Source organism: Seriola dumerili, unplaced genomic scaffold (assembly GCF_002260705.1).
Source record: "Seriola dumerili isolate Sdu_G_001 unplaced genomic scaffold, Sdu_1.0 BDQW01000079.1, whole genome shotgun sequence".
Classification (NCBI taxonomy): Eukaryota; Metazoa; Chordata; class Actinopteri; order Carangiformes; family Carangidae; genus Seriola; species Seriola dumerili.
Genome location: NW_019174334.1, coordinates 21,253 through 42,166, shown reverse-complemented (window position 1 = coordinate 42,166; position 20,914 = coordinate 21,253). Strand labels below are relative to the sequence as shown.

Here is a 20,914-nt window from a genome sequence, read left to right as displayed (position 1 = left end):
AGTTTAGTTCAGCATGTGCCAAATCAAAAAAAAGGACTGAGGAACGCTTTGACAGCATCCATTGTGTTTGAAAATTTGACGACGGTGGTTATATTATATTATTCCAGTTCCATCTTAATAAAGATTGGCGTTCCCTAATGAACTGAGGCATTCTGTCTTTGTTCCCTCCAGTGTCTGTGTTACCGATGCTGATGTGTTTCCTACATCTCCTGCCATTAACCAGTGGTGGAGGCAGAAAAAGTGCAAATAAATGCAGTTCAGAGTGCACAGGAAAGGAAAGAAGAGAAATAAATTGTTACCAATTGTTACCACGGCAACAGAAACAGCATCGCAAAGGACGAGTAATTGGATACGGCCTTCAAGGATGAACCTTATATTACATCCTTTTTTTCCCTCCTCTCTCTGCACTTTTTCATTTCCTCTCTGCCTGCTCTAACCTCCCACCTTCCCTTTCTGTTACTTACTGATGCTCCTGGTGGAGCGCTCCTTAAAAAAAGGACCGCTCCACCAGGAGCTCTGAGGAAAATATATGGAGTGACCAGCACAGACCAGTTACTCATGAACCACACCAAAAAAACACTGGCTGGTACTAAAGACCATAGGAGGCCAGAAGCAGGTTTTGCTACCCCCTCTTTTTCTCTCTCCGAGCTTTAATCTCCTTTGTTTCATCTCCCCTTCCTGCTCTCAGTACTTGCTCTGTTCAGCTATTTAAAACACCTTAGGCCAGTTAGGAGCCAGCTGTGAGGGCTGGAAAAGGATTTTTATGAGGGAGGAATGAGAGGAGTGAGTGAGTGAGTGAGTGAGTGAGTGAGTGAGTGAGTGTGTGTGTGTGTGTGTGTGTGTTTGTATGTGTGTGTGCGTGTGTGGGAGAGACAGAACGACGAAAGAGAGAGAAGAGAGTCAGACAGAGAGATAGAAGGCAAAAATGTGTTAACAGATGAATTATGCCACGTCAGATTGAGTCTCTCTCCGAGGGAAGGAAAGATAAGATGGAGATGCTAGAAATTTTGTGTGTGTGTCTGTGTGTGTGTTCAGTATGAGCATATCCAGGTGTGTCAGGAATGTATATCACCAATTAAAAAAAAAACAGGAAAACTTCAGCCCATGTAACAGTGTCCAAAAAAATTCCACCACATCTGTTGTTTATAGTTGCCCATGTGTGAAATAGGTAAAGTGTTCTTTTATCTGCGCAGCATGAAAAGGACTGGATCTTTATCAGCTTTTTCTCACTGAATAATTCTTTAAATGCTGTGAAAGGTTTTTATTTTATGGGGCGCAGGCCTCCTTTTGGAGGTGTTAGGTGCCTGCAATAAGTCTCAATACATACATTGTTCTTCCCATGTTGCCTCAAGTACCTTATTTGGATGAATGCATAGGCCTTATGTTAAAACATGCATATGGTGTGTGCCAACATGTACACAGACACACATATTTACAAAAGCTTAAAAGTTTCTAAGACCAAACTAAGCCTCCTCTCTCACCTCTCGGCTGCTTCCTTTGTAGCCAACAGGCTTCCCATAAGTTTAGCCCTGATTGTTTGCAGCAGGCAGAGCTTTTAAAGATAAAGCAAATGTTCTGAAACCAACCGTGCACAGCAGTGCTATGGGCTTAAATCTGGCTGGTTAATGCCTGCATTTATGAACCTTCTGTTGGTATTTCCCCCAGCAAGCTGACATGGTCCACACTGCTTACTCAGCCTATAGTGAGTAATTAGCAGCGGTTTAGTCTGATCAGCTCTGTGCATTACAGTGAGAAGAAAAAAGTATAAGATAAGATGGAGCAAAGCCACTGACTTGTCTGAGATGATTACAGTGTGTACGATGAAGATATTGAAGCTCTAAATCTGCTTCATATTGATCACAGCAGTTCTTTATTATGCTGTGGTGCAGCGCGAGAATATTGTGTCTTCATACAACCCAGCGTGCATGAATGTCTCCGTGAGTGTGTGTTTGTACATCTTGCTCCTTCTCTCAGGCATTGGCTTGATTGTAATCCACACTCTTCCTCACTTCTCCACACTTCTCCTCCCCACCGTATCATCCCACTACAAGCATGCAGATTAGTAAAAGTGGAAAAGAGCACACTACTCTAAGGATTTTTGCAACCAGGGTATACAGAATGTAGCTTTTGATTTGCCATGAACAATAGCAGAGTATTTGGGAATAGTACAATAGCAATATCCAGCCTCAGCGTCTGGAGGAAGGGTTTAAAGTTAAAGCTAGTTTAGCACAAGAAGAGTCGGTTTTCCTCAAAAGGAAGTCATGTGCCAAAACACAACAAAATAGCAATAAAAGCAATTTTATAGCACGCGTAAAAGTTATAAAATAAATTATATGGCTCTAATAAGGCTGGCAATCGTCTGTCGTTATTGTATAATGAGGACTGAGTAATTCAGTATTTTAGACATCGCAGTAATCCTGTCTTGTTAAACGATGTAATTAGAGATGATGCATGTATCTTTGTGGCTTTTTTAATAGGCTGTGTCAATGAATTATGCAAAATGCATAGGCACGTTCATTACGATTTGAGATGGAATTTTCTTAGATGTACTTTTTATCCAACACTGGCCATTACACACCACATACACACACACACACACACACACACACTAAAGACCTGTCTCTCTTGGCTCGATTCAATCAGATGTTCAGGCTCACAGTGCACCATGTTCTCTGCACTCCATGGCCACATCAAAGAGATGTGTTGGGTTTGTAAAAGTTTGTTTTAAGTGAAGTTTACATGGTTTCGCAGACATCCCTGTCTTGTGGCACAGACTCTTTGTAGCTATTTCAGTTCAGTGGCAACGTTTCAAAAGTGTGGTGACGTCTTCAGAGCTCTTCACGTATAATTTTAGTGTTCTATCATTTAAAGTAGCTATTCCATTTTCCACAGACAATTCAAAAGACACTGTCGTACATGATTTATATGCACCAAGTATAAATTAAGTTCCATTGTCAAAGCTTCCACATTGGCTCATATTGCTCCTCTTATTTAAACCATGTAACCACAGTATACAATCTAGTTATTACATAAAGCTGCAGTAATCTTTTTTTTCATTGATAATATATCTAATCACTATGTGTGATGTAAAAGGTGTCATTTGTAGTGACAAACCCCACAGATAATTATCACCTAACTCTACAGCTCCCCTCAGCTTTACAGAGTATTTTAGCACCTTTCAGCTCATTATCATGGTCTTCTGGTTGAGTCTCTCAGTTCTTTCCAACCTCCTCTCATCTGTTTATAGCCAAAAAGCTCTGAAACCCGCTGTGCACTAGGTGCTTAGCACCAAACGGCTGATAGAGGAAGTTAGCTGCTAGCTAAAAGCTAAAAGGAGAAAGGATGTTGAACTTGCGTACATTGGTCGGGTGGCTAAAAACACAACTTCAAATGGATGCTATGTTTGTGGCTCTGCCGTATGTGTAAATACACAACTGTTCATTAATATTTCCCCCCCTAACAGCTTTAGAAGGTGCTAATATGTTTTTGTTGTATATTTTTAGTATGTATTGTGTTAACAGCTTGTTGCACTGCCCCAGATGTTGCCCAAAAAATCAGTCAATGCAAAGGTTTAAAGAGAGGTTCAACAATTCGAGAAATACCCTTATTTGCTTTCTGCCGACTACTCAATGAGAAGATTAACACCACTCTTATGTCGGTACAGCAACTTGGAAGCTACACAAGCCAGCTATCTTACTTCCCAAAATTCAATTTCCTTTAATTCCACATTCATTTAGGTGCAACGAAAACGGAAAAAATGTCATGATTTTTTTATTATTTTTCTTTTTCATTAGATTTCTTCTTGTCTGAAATTGCCTTTCCTTTTCTTCTCTGCTGGTTTTGTGTTTTGTTCTTCTCAGGTCTCTCTTCTCCTGATCACAATAAGACTGTCTGATTAAATAAAGTTGCATTCTCATCCCCTGTGGTCACTGCTCTTCCTTCCCAGGTACTGTAATGAACACCTGCCCTGCCCGCCTCATGTCTACTGGTCGGCCTGGTCGGCATGGGAGCGCTGCACTGTGCCCTGTGGCGGAGGCATCCAGTCACGACACAGAAACTGTGAGAACGGCAACGACTGTCCCGGGTGTGGTCAGGTATGTCACACGAAACAATAGCTCTCACATGCACCATCCTTCTGTCCGTCTTTCTCTCAGTCTTAGTCATTGTTTAGGAACTCAGGCTAAGCCATTTGATGCGATGAACAGTGAGTGGTGATGAAATTGGAACATCCAACATGACTAAATCCCTTGGCTATATTTATACAGTGGCAGCATTCATCAGATTTATTACCAAGACCTATTTAATACCACACACACATACAGTAATCACTCCACATATGAATAGGCTTATTTTCCGCCACAAAGCTTTCTTCAAAGCACGGATGATGCAAAGAAGTGTTGAAATACGAGCGCTCTCCTTGTTGACAGAATGATCTGATGCTCATGTTATTTCTGGTGCTGTTTTCACACACACACACACACACACACACACACACACGTACACGTACACACACCCACACACACACACACAGTCACACTCCCTCATCCACAGCCCTGGTAAAAATAAGTGAGAATGAACATGATAGCTGTACCGTCTTGTGTCCCTCTCGGAAATGGATTCAAGAATATGGGTCAGGGTCTTGTGGATGCATGGGGCTCTTGATGTGTGTTTTTGTTTGTTTTTTTTTGTATGTTTGTGAGTTGTTTGCCATTTTGATATAAAATTATAGTTGTGGGTGGTTTAAAGATAAATCTAAGATCATTAAACATCACCTTTTTAACCTGGCTGGTTTAGATTTAGGTTTTAGAATTAAGATTATCATCAGGATTACAGACACATAACTTATCCTTGATACTGTCTGTGCATTTATGTAAACATGATTTTTCACTGTATTTCAGTGTTTGTGTGTTTTGTTTTAAAAAGGATCGGACAAATTCTGGAAAAGCATTCAACCATCCAAATCACATTTAGCTGAAAAAGCACATCCTACAGGTTGTGTAATGGTCCCAATGAAAAGCTAAATAATACACTGCCAGCAGTTTGAAACATCCCACACAAGGCCTCGCAACCTCCAGAGCATATATAGTATCTGATAATTGCCCATGACACATTAGTAGCTGCAGAATACCCAAATGAAAAGACTGACCTCACATTAAGTAGCAATTTAACAGTCACACCATATCATCTACTGCCGCACGTACCTACCAACTTTCTCTCTCTCTTACACACATACTCACACATTCCCATCAGATGGCAGCTGTCTTATTTCTGTCATTGCGCAGCAACCATTATCCTCACTGAAGCATCCTGGGAATTCAGTAGCATTCCTGGAGGAACTCTCAGTTCACAAAAGGAGAGTGATGGCGAGCACGAGGGAATCTCAGTGCCTCTGTCACTGCTGTTTCCAAAAGAGAAAGCCTGTCTTTAACTGTCAGTAGTTTGGGTTATTTATTTTTTTTTATTTATCCTCAGTTTTGAGTCAATCTAGGGCTGAGTGAGCAGGAGATTTTGGAGATAGTTTTTATTGGTGTCAGGGGAAGGGACTGTCTGGTAGTGATTACAGACAAGGAGGTGACATACTAGAGAGAGCTGAGTCGGGTCAGTGGGAAAGGTCAAAAGTGCACCTTGTGTAAACTCAGTACTCTGTCTCTCCATTTCACCCACACCCTCTCCTTCTTTTCACTGTTGCTCTTGGACTTTAACTTTCTATCCCCTTTTGCTTTGTTTTGTTTTCTCACCGGCTCCTTGTCTTCCCAAATTGTGACATGGACTTAATTGGGGCCATCTCAGCCACCAGAGTCGTAATTACATGCAGACTTCACAGACACCTTCTCTTTCCCGGGGAAGACTTTATTTGGACAGCTTGGCTAACTTGTATTAAAGCTGCATATTTACTCAGATTAAAGAAGCATTTGCTGCCTTTCATTTACAGCTGTGATAAGGTGCTTAATTTGCACAGCTATTAATGTAGAACAATTACCTCAATGCACTTAAAGCCACTAAAGAGGTGCAGCTTAAGCGTGCGAGACAGAGGACTTTAAAATTCCAAATGACATCCACATTTCCGATGGAAATACTGATAAATTAATTTGTATTTCACAGTTAAAGATCAAGGATGATGGGAATATGTTCATTTAATTTCATCTAAGGACCCCCTCCCCTCACAAAAGTGAAAAGTGTGATGGAGTTCGTTTTTCATGTGCCATCTGTCTGTGTTCTCTTCCCCGGACAGATCCATGTTTAATTAAACAGAAGGAGACCACACACACACACACACACACATAATCACACACACACACACACACATTGTAGCTCCTGTCATCACAGCTATGTTTTTAGCTCAGACACCCTACCGAGACCTGAAAAGCTGAACACTGTGTATGACTTAGACATTGGTGTGTGTGTATGGACGTTGCGCATTCATGTTTACCTGTCAGGATTGATATTGCCGCAGCCTCCTGTGGTCAGCTCCAGGCATTTGCCAGACATTAATAGACAGCGATGAGCTAACATCTGCTGGATGTTTTACAGAGATGTCAGGCGGAGAATTCACAAGAAATACTAACATTTGGAAATTTTTAAGTGTAGAAGATCCACTGACATTGGTGATACCAGCCTCTTGCAGCAATATAGAAGGTCAACATTCCCAACATGCTATAAAGTGAATCTCTGAGCAAATAATCTATTCTGTTTTTACTTTTTTCTCATTCTCTTTGGATCCCTGAAGCAAAATTTTCTACACTTATACCTCGTCCACAGGGAGCTCACTGCAGAGTCAGGGACAGAATAGCTCGATAGCTAGTAGAGATTCAGGTCAAGGACACTTAAATTTAAACAAAGTGTCTCCACTCACATGCACCTCTGTTACCCTGAAAACAAAATGTTGCCACATGCATGATTAGAGGAACTGACTCTCAAAGTGCTTTATTTCCACCAAACCTGCTATAATGTTGCCCTGTGTGTCATTGCCTTAAGTCCTGAGGTGCTTGGTGCCTGATTTTGCTGATCTAAAGGGCCATATGACAGTAACTTCATCAGTCTGAGCCCCGGTACATGCAGCGCTGCTCCATCTCTCTCGTTTCACTGTATCTGCATTACAGGTCCGAATCCCCCAGAGAAACCAGCGAAATCTGGGCTGGAAATAAACAAGCGAGGCTCTGGTGTCCCAGCAGCGATGTACAGTTCTGTACCTGGAGCACAATACTTACAGTGCTCTTCCCCTGTGTGGTAGCACAGTGAGACAGCCATGGATGAATTTGAAAGAATTTGTTGTCCCAAACACTGAAGCAATGAGTCACTATTCATTAACAGGTCTTCTGGGGGAAAAAAGCTATTAATACAAACAATACAACCATTTTATTACAAAATGAATTGTAGTGTTTGCTAAAAGAAAATAACTCTCCATGTCATCCCTTTTGATGCAGTTCACACACCAAGCGTATGGCAAGTTAATAGGAAGATCATTATTGTGACAGAAGACAGAAAAAAGAAAAAGATCCATTTACTTTTTGTTATTTATGGTACAATCAACATAATTGTCAGATATTAGAGACCGACAGCTTGATGTCCCTTATTTATAATCATTATTTAATCAGGTAATATTGTTGAGATCAAGATCTCTCTTACAACGGAGAAGTGAAAACAGCAGATTAAAAGAAAAGAAAAACAACAAACATAGCCAGACAAAACAAACGGACAAATCTATACAAAGAACATATATATATATAACCATATAGCGCAGTCAGTGTTGAGCCACCACTGGCCACCACTGTGTACCATTTTTATTAAATCATGCACTGTGTCTGATCACAATGCAACAAATCATGGTTTGTTTTGAGCTTTATTTAAAACATAAGTTAGCAAGTAGTTCCTGCTCCGCACCAAGTGGCAATCTCTTGGGCTGCAAAAAGAGCTGTCACCTCAGCTAATTCAGGTCACTGTACGTGACCTCTTGGCTGGGTTTGTAGTGTTGGTTCCTTTTTTCATGTAAAGATTTTTTTTTAAAATGATATGGCTTGTTGTGCGGTTAATTGAGTAACAGAACGTGAAGGCGTCTGTGCTCCTGTTTTCTGAAGTGAGTGAAATTCTAGTATTATTTTATTTGTGTTAGCACCAATTAGCAGTGTGTGCGCTGTTCATACCGGCTTGTCAGGTTAGCTCGTTAACTAGCTAATTAGCCACGGTGACCTCACAAAACACAGTTTTGGCCTTGTGAACACAATATTTCGGGAACTCCTCAAGAGTATCCTTTAGCCGTTTTCTGATTGGTTGGTTCGTAGCATTATTCTGATTGGATTGTTGGTTTGCAGCCATATTCTGATGGGTTAGTTGGTTTGTAGCTGTATTCTGGTTGCGCGGTTTGTATTCTGATTGGTTGATTTATAGACGTATTCTGATTGTTTAGTTGGTTTGTCGCTGTATTTTGATTGGTTGAATCGTACCTGCATTCTGTTTGGTTGGTTTGTTGTTGTATTCTGATTCTGATTAGTATGTCTTTTCTGATTGGGTGATTTGTAGTCATATTCTAATCTGTTGATTTGGCTCCCCTGCTGAACATGTGACACTGAAGAAATCCTAACCAGCAGTAGATGACTGCAATGACGATAACTGAGGTGAAGAAAACAACCCCCATAATCCCATGCTACTTCACAACATCACCAAAATCCATCTTTTCTTATTGTTTTGATTGAGAGACCCCTATTGGCAGAAAATTACACAGTGTGCAATTAATGTTAAAGAAAATGCACTGACAGTACATATAAAGAGCTACAACAGTAGATGGCACGTTGGTATTTTTCTTTAATTCCTAGTATTACATGAAACACTTGCTTCAGAGATGTGCAATCTTCAAGAAGATATTTTTCACTGTGGTATTTCCTCTTTAAAATAGTAAAGTACATCAAATATCTCTCATATACAGATATCAAAAGGGACCATTCTACTCTGCTGAATGGCACATCTTGACTTTGCCTCTCACAGTTAAATAGAAGTCAAATATGGGCTATGCAAAAGTGACGATGCACAGAGGTGCTTAATGATACTGAGAGCTGTCCTATTTACCTTCGAGGAGCTCAGTTGTGCAGCTGTGCTGTGAAATGAAAGTTAAGTACCCAGTGTTTGTGTGGGCAGATTGATGTGTGAACATACTTGTGTGTTTTTGTACTGTTTAGTGTTAGTTATTGTGTATGTGTCTGTGCTTGCGTGTGTGTGCACTGGTGTGTAGCCAGAAGACCTGCTCCTGGCCAACAGCAGGCTTCATTATGGAGTCAGGCTGGTGGGGAGACAGAGTGAGAGAGGAAATAGCGTTTGACAGAGTGTGTTTTGGTCGGCGCTGCTAATTGAACTGATGCGTCACGGAGACTTGAGGAACATTTGGCCCCCATCTCCACAGACTCAACCACAACAGATAAAGATGTAGGCACTGGAGAGGATTAGTCACTCTCACATCTCACATCTGGACCATTCCCTTAAACGTTAAAGGGTACGGGTGTGTGTATGCGGGCATCAGCATATACATCATCACATACGCTTTCCTTTCCCTCTCACTATCTCTCTCTCGTGTCACATGCACGTACAGCTCGGTCAGTTCTATAAGAGTATAATGGGTGTAATGATGGTAGGAAGCTTGAGAGGCATGGCTCCTTATTATTCACCTCCCACAGCTGGCCGGACACCACAGAGAGCCTTTTGTACCTACACACATACACACACACTCTCCACTTCAGATACACATTCATAGAAGTCAAGACATACAATGTGTTTCACCCTCCACTCAACATTCTTCACTCAAAGATGAGAAGAGAGGCTGAGGGTTTATACGTCTCCAACACTCTATAGACACTATACTGACACACACACACACTCTCTATCTCTCTCTCTCATTCTCTCTCTTTTTTCTTTCTTTATTGCTTTTTTTTTTTGCTCTTCTTCCCTCTCAACTTGTATCCCCTCAGCATATAACACTTAAAAAGTAAGCAGAAAGGTCTGTGGATGGAGACTGAATGAGATAGGAGCTGCCTGAATCCATAACTCAGCCATGCATAAACTTATAAACATGCACGCACTTCACATACACACACACAAATCAGTGCCAAAGTGCCAGACTGAAGTCAAACTTTCCCTCATCGTCAAGTTGACACTTGCACACACACTCTTGCACACACACACACACACACACACACACACACACACACACACACACACAAACAGCCTGACCGCCGCATCTATACTGACCAACCAGGCAGCTTGTTTGTGCAAGGCAGTAAAGATGCTATCAAGCGTCCTTCCACCCACTCTCCTGAGCTCCAGCCAGAAACACATTACAGTGTTGCCAGTCTCAGAGCAGCTGCCTGTTAAAGGTGTTGCACAGCATAAAATCGCTGTTCTCCATTTGCCCATAATGCATATCACTACTCTAGCCAGGGGGAGCGTGGATATGAGTTGAAATCAGCGGACTAATTGAATCCAATTTTGTGTTCCACATGCCACTTGTCACATTCGACTGCTTTCCGCCATGTTTTCACTTTTGGTTGATTTCTCTGAAATTGAGCGAAATGTGAGTGTAGCTGAGTGAAGGAGTGCAGGACATGTTTCCTCTTTTTTGTTGTTTTTTGTTTGTTTGTTTGTTTGTTTGTTTGTTTTTTGTAGTTTTATTAGCCTACCATCTCAACTGGAAAGAATGATATTTAACATTTAAACAGCTCATTTATCACAGCTTTCTTTTCTTTTTTTTGCCTAAATATTTCAACAGCAAATCAAAGTTTAATTCAAATACGGCTCCTTTTTGTTCAGATAATCACATTTACATAACCAACATGTTATGTGTGTCAAAGATGACCTATCGCTGCTCTGGTTCACCGAATTTCATTTTGAATGGAGATATTTCATGTGCTTGTGGGGGCATGGGTGTGTTCGGGTTTTGGATTTTTATGGGAAGAGCTGGACTGATGTTTATTTCACATCCTTGGGTCAATTTTTAATGTATTATTCAAAACATGTAAAAAAAAAAATTTCCACTCTTAAAACAGGAGGGACTGTTGTTTTTATCATTATGCCAGATTTTGTATTCACATCCATAACATAACAGGGCTCTTTTTATTGCAGTAAAAGACAATAAACTGTCCGCCATCCTTCAGAATTGTTATGGATGTAATAATATAGTTAACAGTAGGGGTCTTCAGCCATTTTTTCACATCATGGACCCCCAGGTGGAACAGGGCTGATACCGCTGACCTCCACCATGTCTTCATGGCATTACATCACCATCCCATTTCATGCATTCAGTCTATTAGCTTAGCAACCAACGTAATTATTATTATTCAAGAATTTTTAATTTAATTTTCAAATAAAAATACCAATAAACAAATGAATAATTAAGAGATAGCACCCAAGTTGTACATTTAACAATTAACACAGAATGTAGCTCTGTTTCGCTTCAGGTGTCTGTGTTCTGGTCACATTTCCTTTCCCCAGCAGTTGTCTTTTTCTTCTCCCATTAATTGATTTGGACGTCCAAATTACTGCAAATATCTAACACATTTGAAATTACATTTGCACGGTTCTCACTGACCAGCTGTATATCTATTTTATGTTATTGATTACACAAATAACTCTTACTCCAAGGTCTTTAGCATACATTTACAATTGCAAACCTTCAGACTGTCCACAGTTGTTAATTATTGTACTTTTTCAATTTTTATTTAATTAACTGTTCTATGTAATTGTAAATTAAAATGCTATTAACAATTCCAATTTTGTGATTTGCCACAAAATTTTTACTGACACTCTACAATTCCCACAAACTGGGCACTGGTCCTCAATGCTTTCAGCTTGTGACCCCTTAAAATGAAACCACCCCATCCCAACCCCTCACCCCCACACCCCAAATAAGCCACAGAGCTTTTGATGTTACTTCAGTCGGCGGGACATCTCTATTACACATACACTGACCACCTTGCTGCATATACATTAGCTGTGTTTGATGTGAATGCCTTCGAAGACCTTGAATGAGGTTTAGTTTTAAACCCAGTAATTATCTCCTCAGCCCTCTGCATCGACACTAATCCTCAGAGAGTACAGGGAGAAACGCTTACCAGACAAGCCTCATTAAATATTTACTGTGTTTGGCCACCATCAACAACTCACACAACAAACACCCACAGATCGTTTGCCTTTTTCCCCCTAGTTCGTGTCATGTGTTGCTTTTCTCTCGCTTTAGGCGGCGGCGAGACACTGAGGTGGACTTCTTTTTTTTTTTCTTTTTTTTTTTCTTCCTCCGTTTTTCAACTGGCTGATAATCATAGATTGTGGGCTGGTCTGTGACGCGTGATGATGTTAAATATTAATGTCTTGAGATGATTACAGAGCTAGATGGAGAGAGGCAGGAAGTGCGGTGGTGGTGACACCCTCATTCATCACGGGGCCCTAACAGAATCTAAATCCTCCCTGTGTTTTTAACCTTGGCACCCCGGGGAGGAGAGGCAAGAGAGAGTGAGGGAGAGGAGGTGAGAGGAGGAGACAGAAAGGAAGGTGTATAGTGAGAGACAGAGAGAGATGAAACAGTGATACAGAGGGAGAAAGAAACAAGGGGAGGAAGAAAGAGAGCTGACACAAAGCCAGTTATGAACAGTGCGTGAAAATGAGGGTGAAAGAAATATAAAGATAGATAGATGAATGGAAAGTGACACAGAGAGAGAGCATGAAAGACGAAGCAAGATGGTGAAAAATAGACCTGCATACTGTATAATGTAATGTGCTCTTCTCAGCTGACCTGTCAGCCTATCCCATGTGACAGGCTGACAGATGTGCAGAAAGGAACTCTTATCTTATTTTGTCAAGGTCTGGCAGTCACTCAAGGCCTATTCAGCATAAATAAACAAGTGGTGAGGAAAATGGCAGCCGTCTCACCTTCTCCTCTGCGGTGTCATTTTCTCCAGACGTATCACTACCTCCACCTCCTTATTTATTTAGCTGGGCACAAAAACGGTCTGGAATGCCTATTACCAACCTATTATCTTCTTGAGTCATATCATCAAATATAGCTCTACAGAAGAAGCATAATATTTTTGACCAGTGGTCCAGATTGGCTGAGGGAAGTGGAGGGAAAAATATATACTTATGGCACTTCTGAATGAGACTCACATATCATATTGTTCGAGCTTCAATGCTGTATTATTCATTTTTACTGCCCAGCTCCCAAAGCCAGATGCATATGAGAGAAAGAGTTGCCATTATTGCCTTCTTTTCTCTTCCCCCTTCACTTCTTCTCCTCTCTCTCTATTAACTTCTCCCTGGCACCACTCCCCCCCTTCTCTCCCCCCTCCTCCTTCCATTCCCCTTGGTAATAAATTAAACTTGACCAATGACCTTTTCTGCCTGACTTGTTTGCCTCTTGCCATGTTTAGCAAGTGGTCTGATGGGAATGTGTCCTTCGTCAGTGCTGGCAGGCTGGCAGACAAGCTACGTCGGGGACAAGCAAACAGGGCTGGGTTGGTTTGTAAGGATTTTTTATTTTTTTTTGGAAGAGGGGTGAGTGGCACTGGACCCAGCAACATACAGTAAACCAGCCAGAACTGGCATCAAGAGGCTTTCAAGGATGAGCGACAATGAAAGCATTGAAAAGGCTTTTTATTTCCTCATAAAATAAGCTGTTTCATTTCATATTAGTCACTGCTGAGAATTTCAAAAGCTATTGTCCCATCCATTATTATGCTTGGGAAATACACCAGAAATTTCTGTCTGAGCTTGCTTAATGATTGCTTTAATGATTTGTGATTATCTCTTCCTACATGAGACATAGCAGGTTCACTTGTCTTCAAACGTACTTGCAATGAAATAGACCAGAAGCTCTACAATAATGCAGTGAAATGTTTCCATCTTTGTGCCTGCAGGAGTACCAGTCCTGCAACACCCTGCCCTGTCCTGACCTGAAGAAGACCACTCCCTGGACTCCCTGGACACCCGTCAACATCTCTGACAATGGCGGGCACTACGAGCAGCGTTTCCGCTACACTTGCAAAGCTCGCATCCCAGACCCCAGCCTCCTGGAAGTGGGCAGACAGAGGATCGAGATGCGCTACTGCTCCAGTGACGGATCCACCGGCTGCTCCACTGACGGTGAGGCCAGAGTGGAAGAGACAGATGGTTTCTTTCCATCTATCTCAGCCTCTGGATGTTTCTGTTATCTCACTCCAATTGGCTTTCTGCGTCTCTGCAGGCTAGTTACTGGCCTTCTCGCCTCAAGCCATTCCTTGTCTTCGTGTGTCTGCTGTTCATTAGATCTGTCTTTCTTGCTCACTCAAACTTTTCCTCTCTCCATCCTGCAAAAGTTAAAGGAGCACCATCTTAATCAGCTCTCATGTTTATGGTCCCATCCTCATCAGTGGATCAAAGCTTCAGACATGTTAATGAACTTCCAATCCACAAATCCGATCAGCAGTTTACAACTAATTTTAGCTCATAGACACAGAGACACACACAGATGCACGCACAAAGTTCAATTACAGTCTTGCACAAGCACACACGCTTTATCCGTCATCCCAGATATTTCCTTTGGCCTGAGCGGGTGCACCACACAGTCTCAGTCAGCCGCACCCGGGTGAATTAAATGCTGTAAACGTCTGTACAAACAGGCTGCTAATTGACAAGTTGTTTATGTTGTCAAGTGGAAGGAGGGGAGACAGGCGGGGTGGCACCACAACACAGCAAACAGACTTCACATACAGATGCATCAGTTAATGTTTGTATATAGTTCGCTGCCTCAGAGGGAATAGCAGATTCTTTTTGTAGGGCTTTTAAAGTTAGCGCCCGGCTAAGCTGTGGCGGCCTGACATCGCTTTGAGTTCATCTGCGTCTCTGGGTGGTCTCTCACTCACATGCCGACATGCTGCGGTAATCACCAAGGTTACCCTTAATGTACACTATCAGTGGGGTTTTCTGTCTGTTGATCCCTCTCTTCTTCCTCATTTCTTATTATTAATCTCCGTCTTTCCTTCAGCGCTGTCGCTTGTACAAGTTGTTCTCTTCACACTTTGAAGCAGACGCTGAAATGTTCCTGGAGGGTTTTAAATGAGCTCTGGCAGGCACAGAGAAAACCTGACTTCAGACTCAAAGCCTTAAGAGAGTGACAGCCACACATCCAAGACATTAGTGAACAAAGACTTGAGCTTTAATAGGTCTGTCTTGTTTCTGATTAGCGGGAGGAAGTAACACACACAATGTGTTTCATTAGAGGTTGTCACCAGAAGCCTGACATCAGATTAGCTTCAGTGTTAATTACACCAATTGAAAAGCGAAGGCTGCGGTTTCAGGAGTCACTTTTGGCAACGTGTCAGTCTGTGTTGTAGGATGTAAGCAGCCTATAGGCTACAGCAGGCAGATGGTGATGTATGAGTGGCACAGTACAAACTTCAAATCCACTCAACATCCAGTGTGTAAACATGGGTGTTGTTTTCTCATATCTGATGTCAGGAAAAATGGGAAACACTGTTCACTAAGCTTATTGATGTGCAAATAATGTACCAGCAGTGCTGCAGGTTACATGGAGGTTATAATTTGCCTGTTAATAGAGAAAGACTTCATTATACACTCTCTGCCAAAGATTATCAACAGCAGCGATTTGTCATGATGCTGTTGCACTTCATATTCCACTTATATTGACATTTTTACTGTGATGTTAACTAATTAATATCACTACAGGCACTGCTGCTGCTGGTCTACATTCCCTCAAAGCATGGCTTTGTGAATAAAACTGAATGATTTTATATGAAATCAAAACCATATTCCTCCATTCACTTTTTGTAAATGTTCAGTGAAGCTAATTTCTCTTCATCAAAACTGTTTTACACAAAGATGTGGTTTTTCTCTTCATCAAAAGCTTGTGTACGTTTTAGGGAAGAAAGTTCTATGTATAATTTCTTCATCCTTGGAAAAAAAGACAGTTTCACTCCAGTTGTAGTGTACGCTTTGATTGAAAAGAAGACCTGCTGAGGTGTATATGGCCTCAGTGCTACTCTCCACTTGTCCCAGGTTGATTGTTCATCTCCAGACTTTGATATGATTCACTTCTCGAAGGAGTTTTAAGTCATAACTGTCAAGAAGAGGATTGACTCCGGTGATCCACTTCTTCATTTCTACCATTATCAAACTTGCCATCCATTTGGAGGGCATTGGTGTGTGTGTGTGTATGTTTGTGGGTGTTGTGTGGGGGCGGATTGACGGGCATCTTTGCCAGTTTTGTCAGTGGGTGGAAAACGTGCATCTGTCTGTGCGTGTGCGTGCATGTAGGTGTGTGTGTGCCTACATGGCATTTTTCCAATATGCCCCCACCCCCCACCTACACTGTCCGCCTCTCCTAGATGCATGGGGAGCCTGAGCCTCAGGGACAGCAGTTAACTTTTCTTAAAGCGAGAGGCCATCACAGGATAATTACCACCACAGTGGTGGTGTGTATTGATGTCCACAACCTGGGCAGCTCCATGCACAACCAGGGCTTTTCCTGCGAGAGCTGCTATAAAACAGGTTGCCATATGAACAATGTTGTTTTAATTGACTGTTACTCATTGCATATTAAAGACTGAAAAAGGAATTTGCATTGCTTACCTAATTACTCAGCAGCAAATGGAATGAGTACATTATTTGTTACTTTACCTACTCAGCATTGCTCCATGAAATGCACCGTTAAACAGTTCCAAATGCTCCACACTCACTTGTTAATCTTCTGTGTTTAACATGTGTAGAAATATAAAACAAGACAATGTGGTTGCAATGTGGTTCCATCCTCAACTAAAGGCTTACCAAGTGAATGTAGGCAACGCTAACAGTGGCTAAGTTAGCGCATGTCACAGCACTCTATCCTTTGAATATACAGGGAAGAAATTTATTTCAACCCTCCATTAAACACAGCAGGACAGCAAACCAGCAAACCCCCAAACTGTTAAAGTAAACTGAATATAATAGTTTCAAAATTTCAATCCCTTACTAATACTAATACTAATCACTAGAATAAGTCAATCACATGTTTGTAAAAGGTAATGCATTACTGTTTGTGTGTATGCATGTATGCATTCTCATTTCTCAGTGCGACATAACAAGTCAGAAAGGTAAAGTATGTATAGTATGCAAATAAAAAAAGACGCTTCTCCAGCAATCAGGAGTAGAGGGTGTCAAGTGAAGGAAGCCAACACTGTCTTTCTTTGTGTTTTCTCATTTGAAACAGATGCACGAACTTTGAAAGAGTCTTTTGCTGTCTCGCTGTCCCACTGATGTTGCTTCCCAGACACTCAATAAAAAGCCAATCCTGCCACGTTGTCTGAGATCTTCCTCATCTCTCCCGTGCTCGGGCAGAATGTCACCATGTTTGAAGCTTTGAGCATCAAAGATATCAGATATGCCTGACATTTGACGATTTGGATTGCATTCACAGACGAACCGCATGTTATTGACACACACCTGGACCTGCACAGATATGGAGAATTAATCCCCCATCAATAGAGAGAATAATTCGATGTTTGAGATATGCTAGCGACTTTCCCAACCTCTCCTCAGCTTCTGTCCTCTTTTGTTTCAGTGTCTCTCATATCAAGATCTCCATCTGTCTTTATTATGAGAAATAAATTATGAATATATAATTTAACCAAGCATTTACAATGAGCTTTTATATAACATACTGACTTGTTTCATTTCAGCGATCATGGCTTAATGATAGCGATGAGTTAATTACTTAAGATCTGTAGTGATTTAAAGACCTCTCTTGTCATGTACACCCAGTGATTAGTCTTGTAGCACTTGTAGTCATTTCTCCTTTTTATCATAATTCAAATTCCTGAATGAAAAACCAAACATTTGAGCATTTGCATAATTGCCTGTGTGGCCATGTATTTTTAAATGCCCTTGAAGCAAAATCCTATAGACAATTTATAAAACATGGCCTTTCCTTTTTCTACCCATTATATGACTTTTTTTCTTCACTCAATAACACAGTATGTCTTCATTTAATATTTAAACAATTAATATTACAAGGGGGTTTACACAAGGCAATTGGTGTTTGCATATTCCCTACAACGTGTACAGTGCACTGAACCAGAACCAGAGCTTCAGTGTCTTGCTCAAAGAGTCCTCATAATCGTATCGATGCAAACGACGGTGCTAAACCCCATCCCCCTGAGATACAGTTACTATCTCTGTCAGGCATTAAATTCTCTCGTGGCACATGCAGTTTACGGTGATAATGGTAGCAGATGCACCATCTGAAATTCTTTGTCATTTTTTTTTTTTTTTTTTTAAATAACTGGACCTTTATTTCCAATAAACGCAGACAAAATCAGGCCTTTGTCATTCAAGCTAGTAACTAATTACTATGTAGCTAATTAAACCAGTGTTAGTGCCATGAAATGTTTGAAAGACAAGTGAAGGACATGACTGTTACAGTTGTAGTTTTATACTATTTTATATAGTGCTGCAGCGCAGTCTATAGCAGTGCATCATAATTTCATCTGCATGTAAAACGTTCATCTGTGAAGACAATAGTATCTAAAGCTGTCACATAAATAAAGTTTAAGCACAATATTTCCCCCTTAACTGTAGTGAAGCAAAGGTATAAAGATGCCAAATTGGAACCAACCAATTACATTTAATTTACACTAAAGTACGGACTTTTGTGTAGATTCTTACATTCCATATTACATTACCTTCAAATTAAACAAGTTATTTTGTTGAGGATGGCCAGGGATGGTAGGGGGTCAGGAGGTTAGATCCGTTGAAGCAGTATACTCACCTGCCCAGACACTGCTACACCACTGCTAAGGTATAACCGGAAAATCATTGTTTCGGGTAGTCGTTTGAGGAACCACTAATTACTAACCAGCCTGCTGTTGCCTGAATATAGATGGAGTTCACCCTCCCACCAGGCTTCAAACCAGCTACTTGTCTGTCGTTAGTCACTTTCTTCTGACTTCTGGTATTAGTCACTCCTTCTGCTGCCACAGGCCAGCCAACTGCCCCTAGACTATTTCAATGATATTCTCTGCAGAGCCACATGTCAGTGAAACAGATATTCCTGCCTCATTTAATCAATATCTCTTCATAAAGCGAAGGAAAAGTTCAGCCACACTAGTTTCATGATACAGCAGTAGTAATATTGAGTTTAAAAAGTTTTGAAATTAGGTATTTATCCTAGTTTTTTCCCATTTGCATCTCACAAAGACAGAAGCAGACGCACCAAGAGAAAAGAAAGCACTGGAAAGATGAAAGACATTTCTGTAGAGGCTTGTGAGTTTGTAATTTTACTGGCTTGTGTCGGTGAGTGATGGCTTCATTTTTTCCCAGGGAGAAACGGTGGTGTGTCAGCAGCCTGATGTGTTTCACTTCAGCTGATCTAGTATCAAGGCCAGGGCCTTCTCATGGGCTACAGATTAGTTTCTCCTGCACGGATGTCATGAGCAGACACTGAGTAGACACAGGACAGTGCTGAGGGATGCCTCTGACGGATGACAGCCATTCCAGTATCCTTATTGTCTTTCGGTTTCTCTGCCTCACTCTCTCCCCCAACAGTCAGCACTCTGTTTTTCTGTGGCCACTGTGTTTATCGAGAAAGAAGCAAAACTAGTTGGTTTATTTAACTAATACAACCCATGTCTGGTCTCTGTGGTGCCTCTTTCAATAGGAAATGGTTGCAAAACAATAAATGTATATGCAAACTTAGACTTACAATGACAAAAAAGAATAATGAATGAACGAAAAACAAAAAAAAACCTTTCTTGTTGAACTTCATTAACCCTTGTGTGATGTTCATATTTTTGTTACTCAGCCAGTGTTGGCGGGTCTGGTGGACCCGCTGCATTTGTTGGGGTTTAATTCAACACAATCAAACAATTTTCTGTTAAAATACTTAACAGATGTTTACTTCATCCATATTACAAGCAATATACAGTAAACAGCATATACTTGTATGGTAAATATAAAATGTGTAGGGGGGTGTACAATGTGTGGTCATTGAAAATGTGTTCTGATAAATATTCTTCACAGAAAATGAGCCAAGGCCAATGAGTCTGGGTTTGAAAAAATACTTAATCATATAATATTTCTTTTGATAAAAAATGAAAACGGGTCCCACAGACCCGAACACCACACAAGGGTTAATAGTGGGTGCATATGAGGGTGTGGTTTTATTTCATAAAGATGCAATATTATATGTTATATATTGTATATTTCAATAACACAAATACATAACGTCACATTTCTTTAATCCTTCTCTTTTCTCCTTCTGCTTGTCTGTTTTTTTTTCTAATTCATTCCTATCTAGTCTCCCGATCTTTATGATTTAAAATAGTAATAGCTATTACTGGCTGTTTTATAGAATAGCTGTTGCCAAGTTGTTGATGATAAGTTCTCCCCCTACATTTCTCTCTCTGCTGTTATCCCTGAGTTAAGTGCATAACCCATGCCCTCTCCGAGATTACTGTCAGACACACAGAGTTCAAAAACCTTACTGCAATTATCCTTGACACGAAATTTGTAGGGCACCATTGAACTGTCAATGACACACTGCCTGTTTTCACTTCTGCCCCCCGCTCATAGAGTGGCACAGACTTTGGTGACATGGAGTCAACAAATTAGCAAGCCAGCGTAGGCGATGAAAAAAACCACTGCCTGACAGGAAAAAAAAAAATCCACTTTGTTGCCACAAAGCCACACCTTGCCCAGCACGCCTGCATGAAATCATAGCTCTGAGCCCTTAAAAACATTATAACACACTCTTTTTATGGTGTTTTCAACAATAAAGATTAACAACACCCAAGGAAAGTTTCTGGTCACCCACGTTGGGACTTTGAGATGAACTTGTCTTCGCCTGTCTTCTCTGACATTGGTTCACTTTCCGCTTTGTTGCTTTTTCTTGACCAATCAGACTAGATGGTGC

The 20,914-nt window shown here is 41.0% G+C and overlaps 1 protein-coding gene across 1 annotated transcript in view; it reads left to right on the top strand.

Moving 5' to 3' along the window:
* Positions 1-20,914, top strand: part of LOC111221027 (semaphorin-5A-like) — a 149,179-nt gene that overhangs the window by 112,019 nt on the left and 16,246 nt on the right. Inside the window, exons 15-16 of the mRNA XM_022744349.1 lie at positions 3,947-4,094; positions 13,890-14,115. Coding sequence (XP_022600070.1) covers positions 3,947-4,094; positions 13,890-14,115 — 374 coding nt within the window. The remainder of the gene's footprint in view (positions 1-3,946; positions 4,095-13,889; positions 14,116-20,914) is intronic.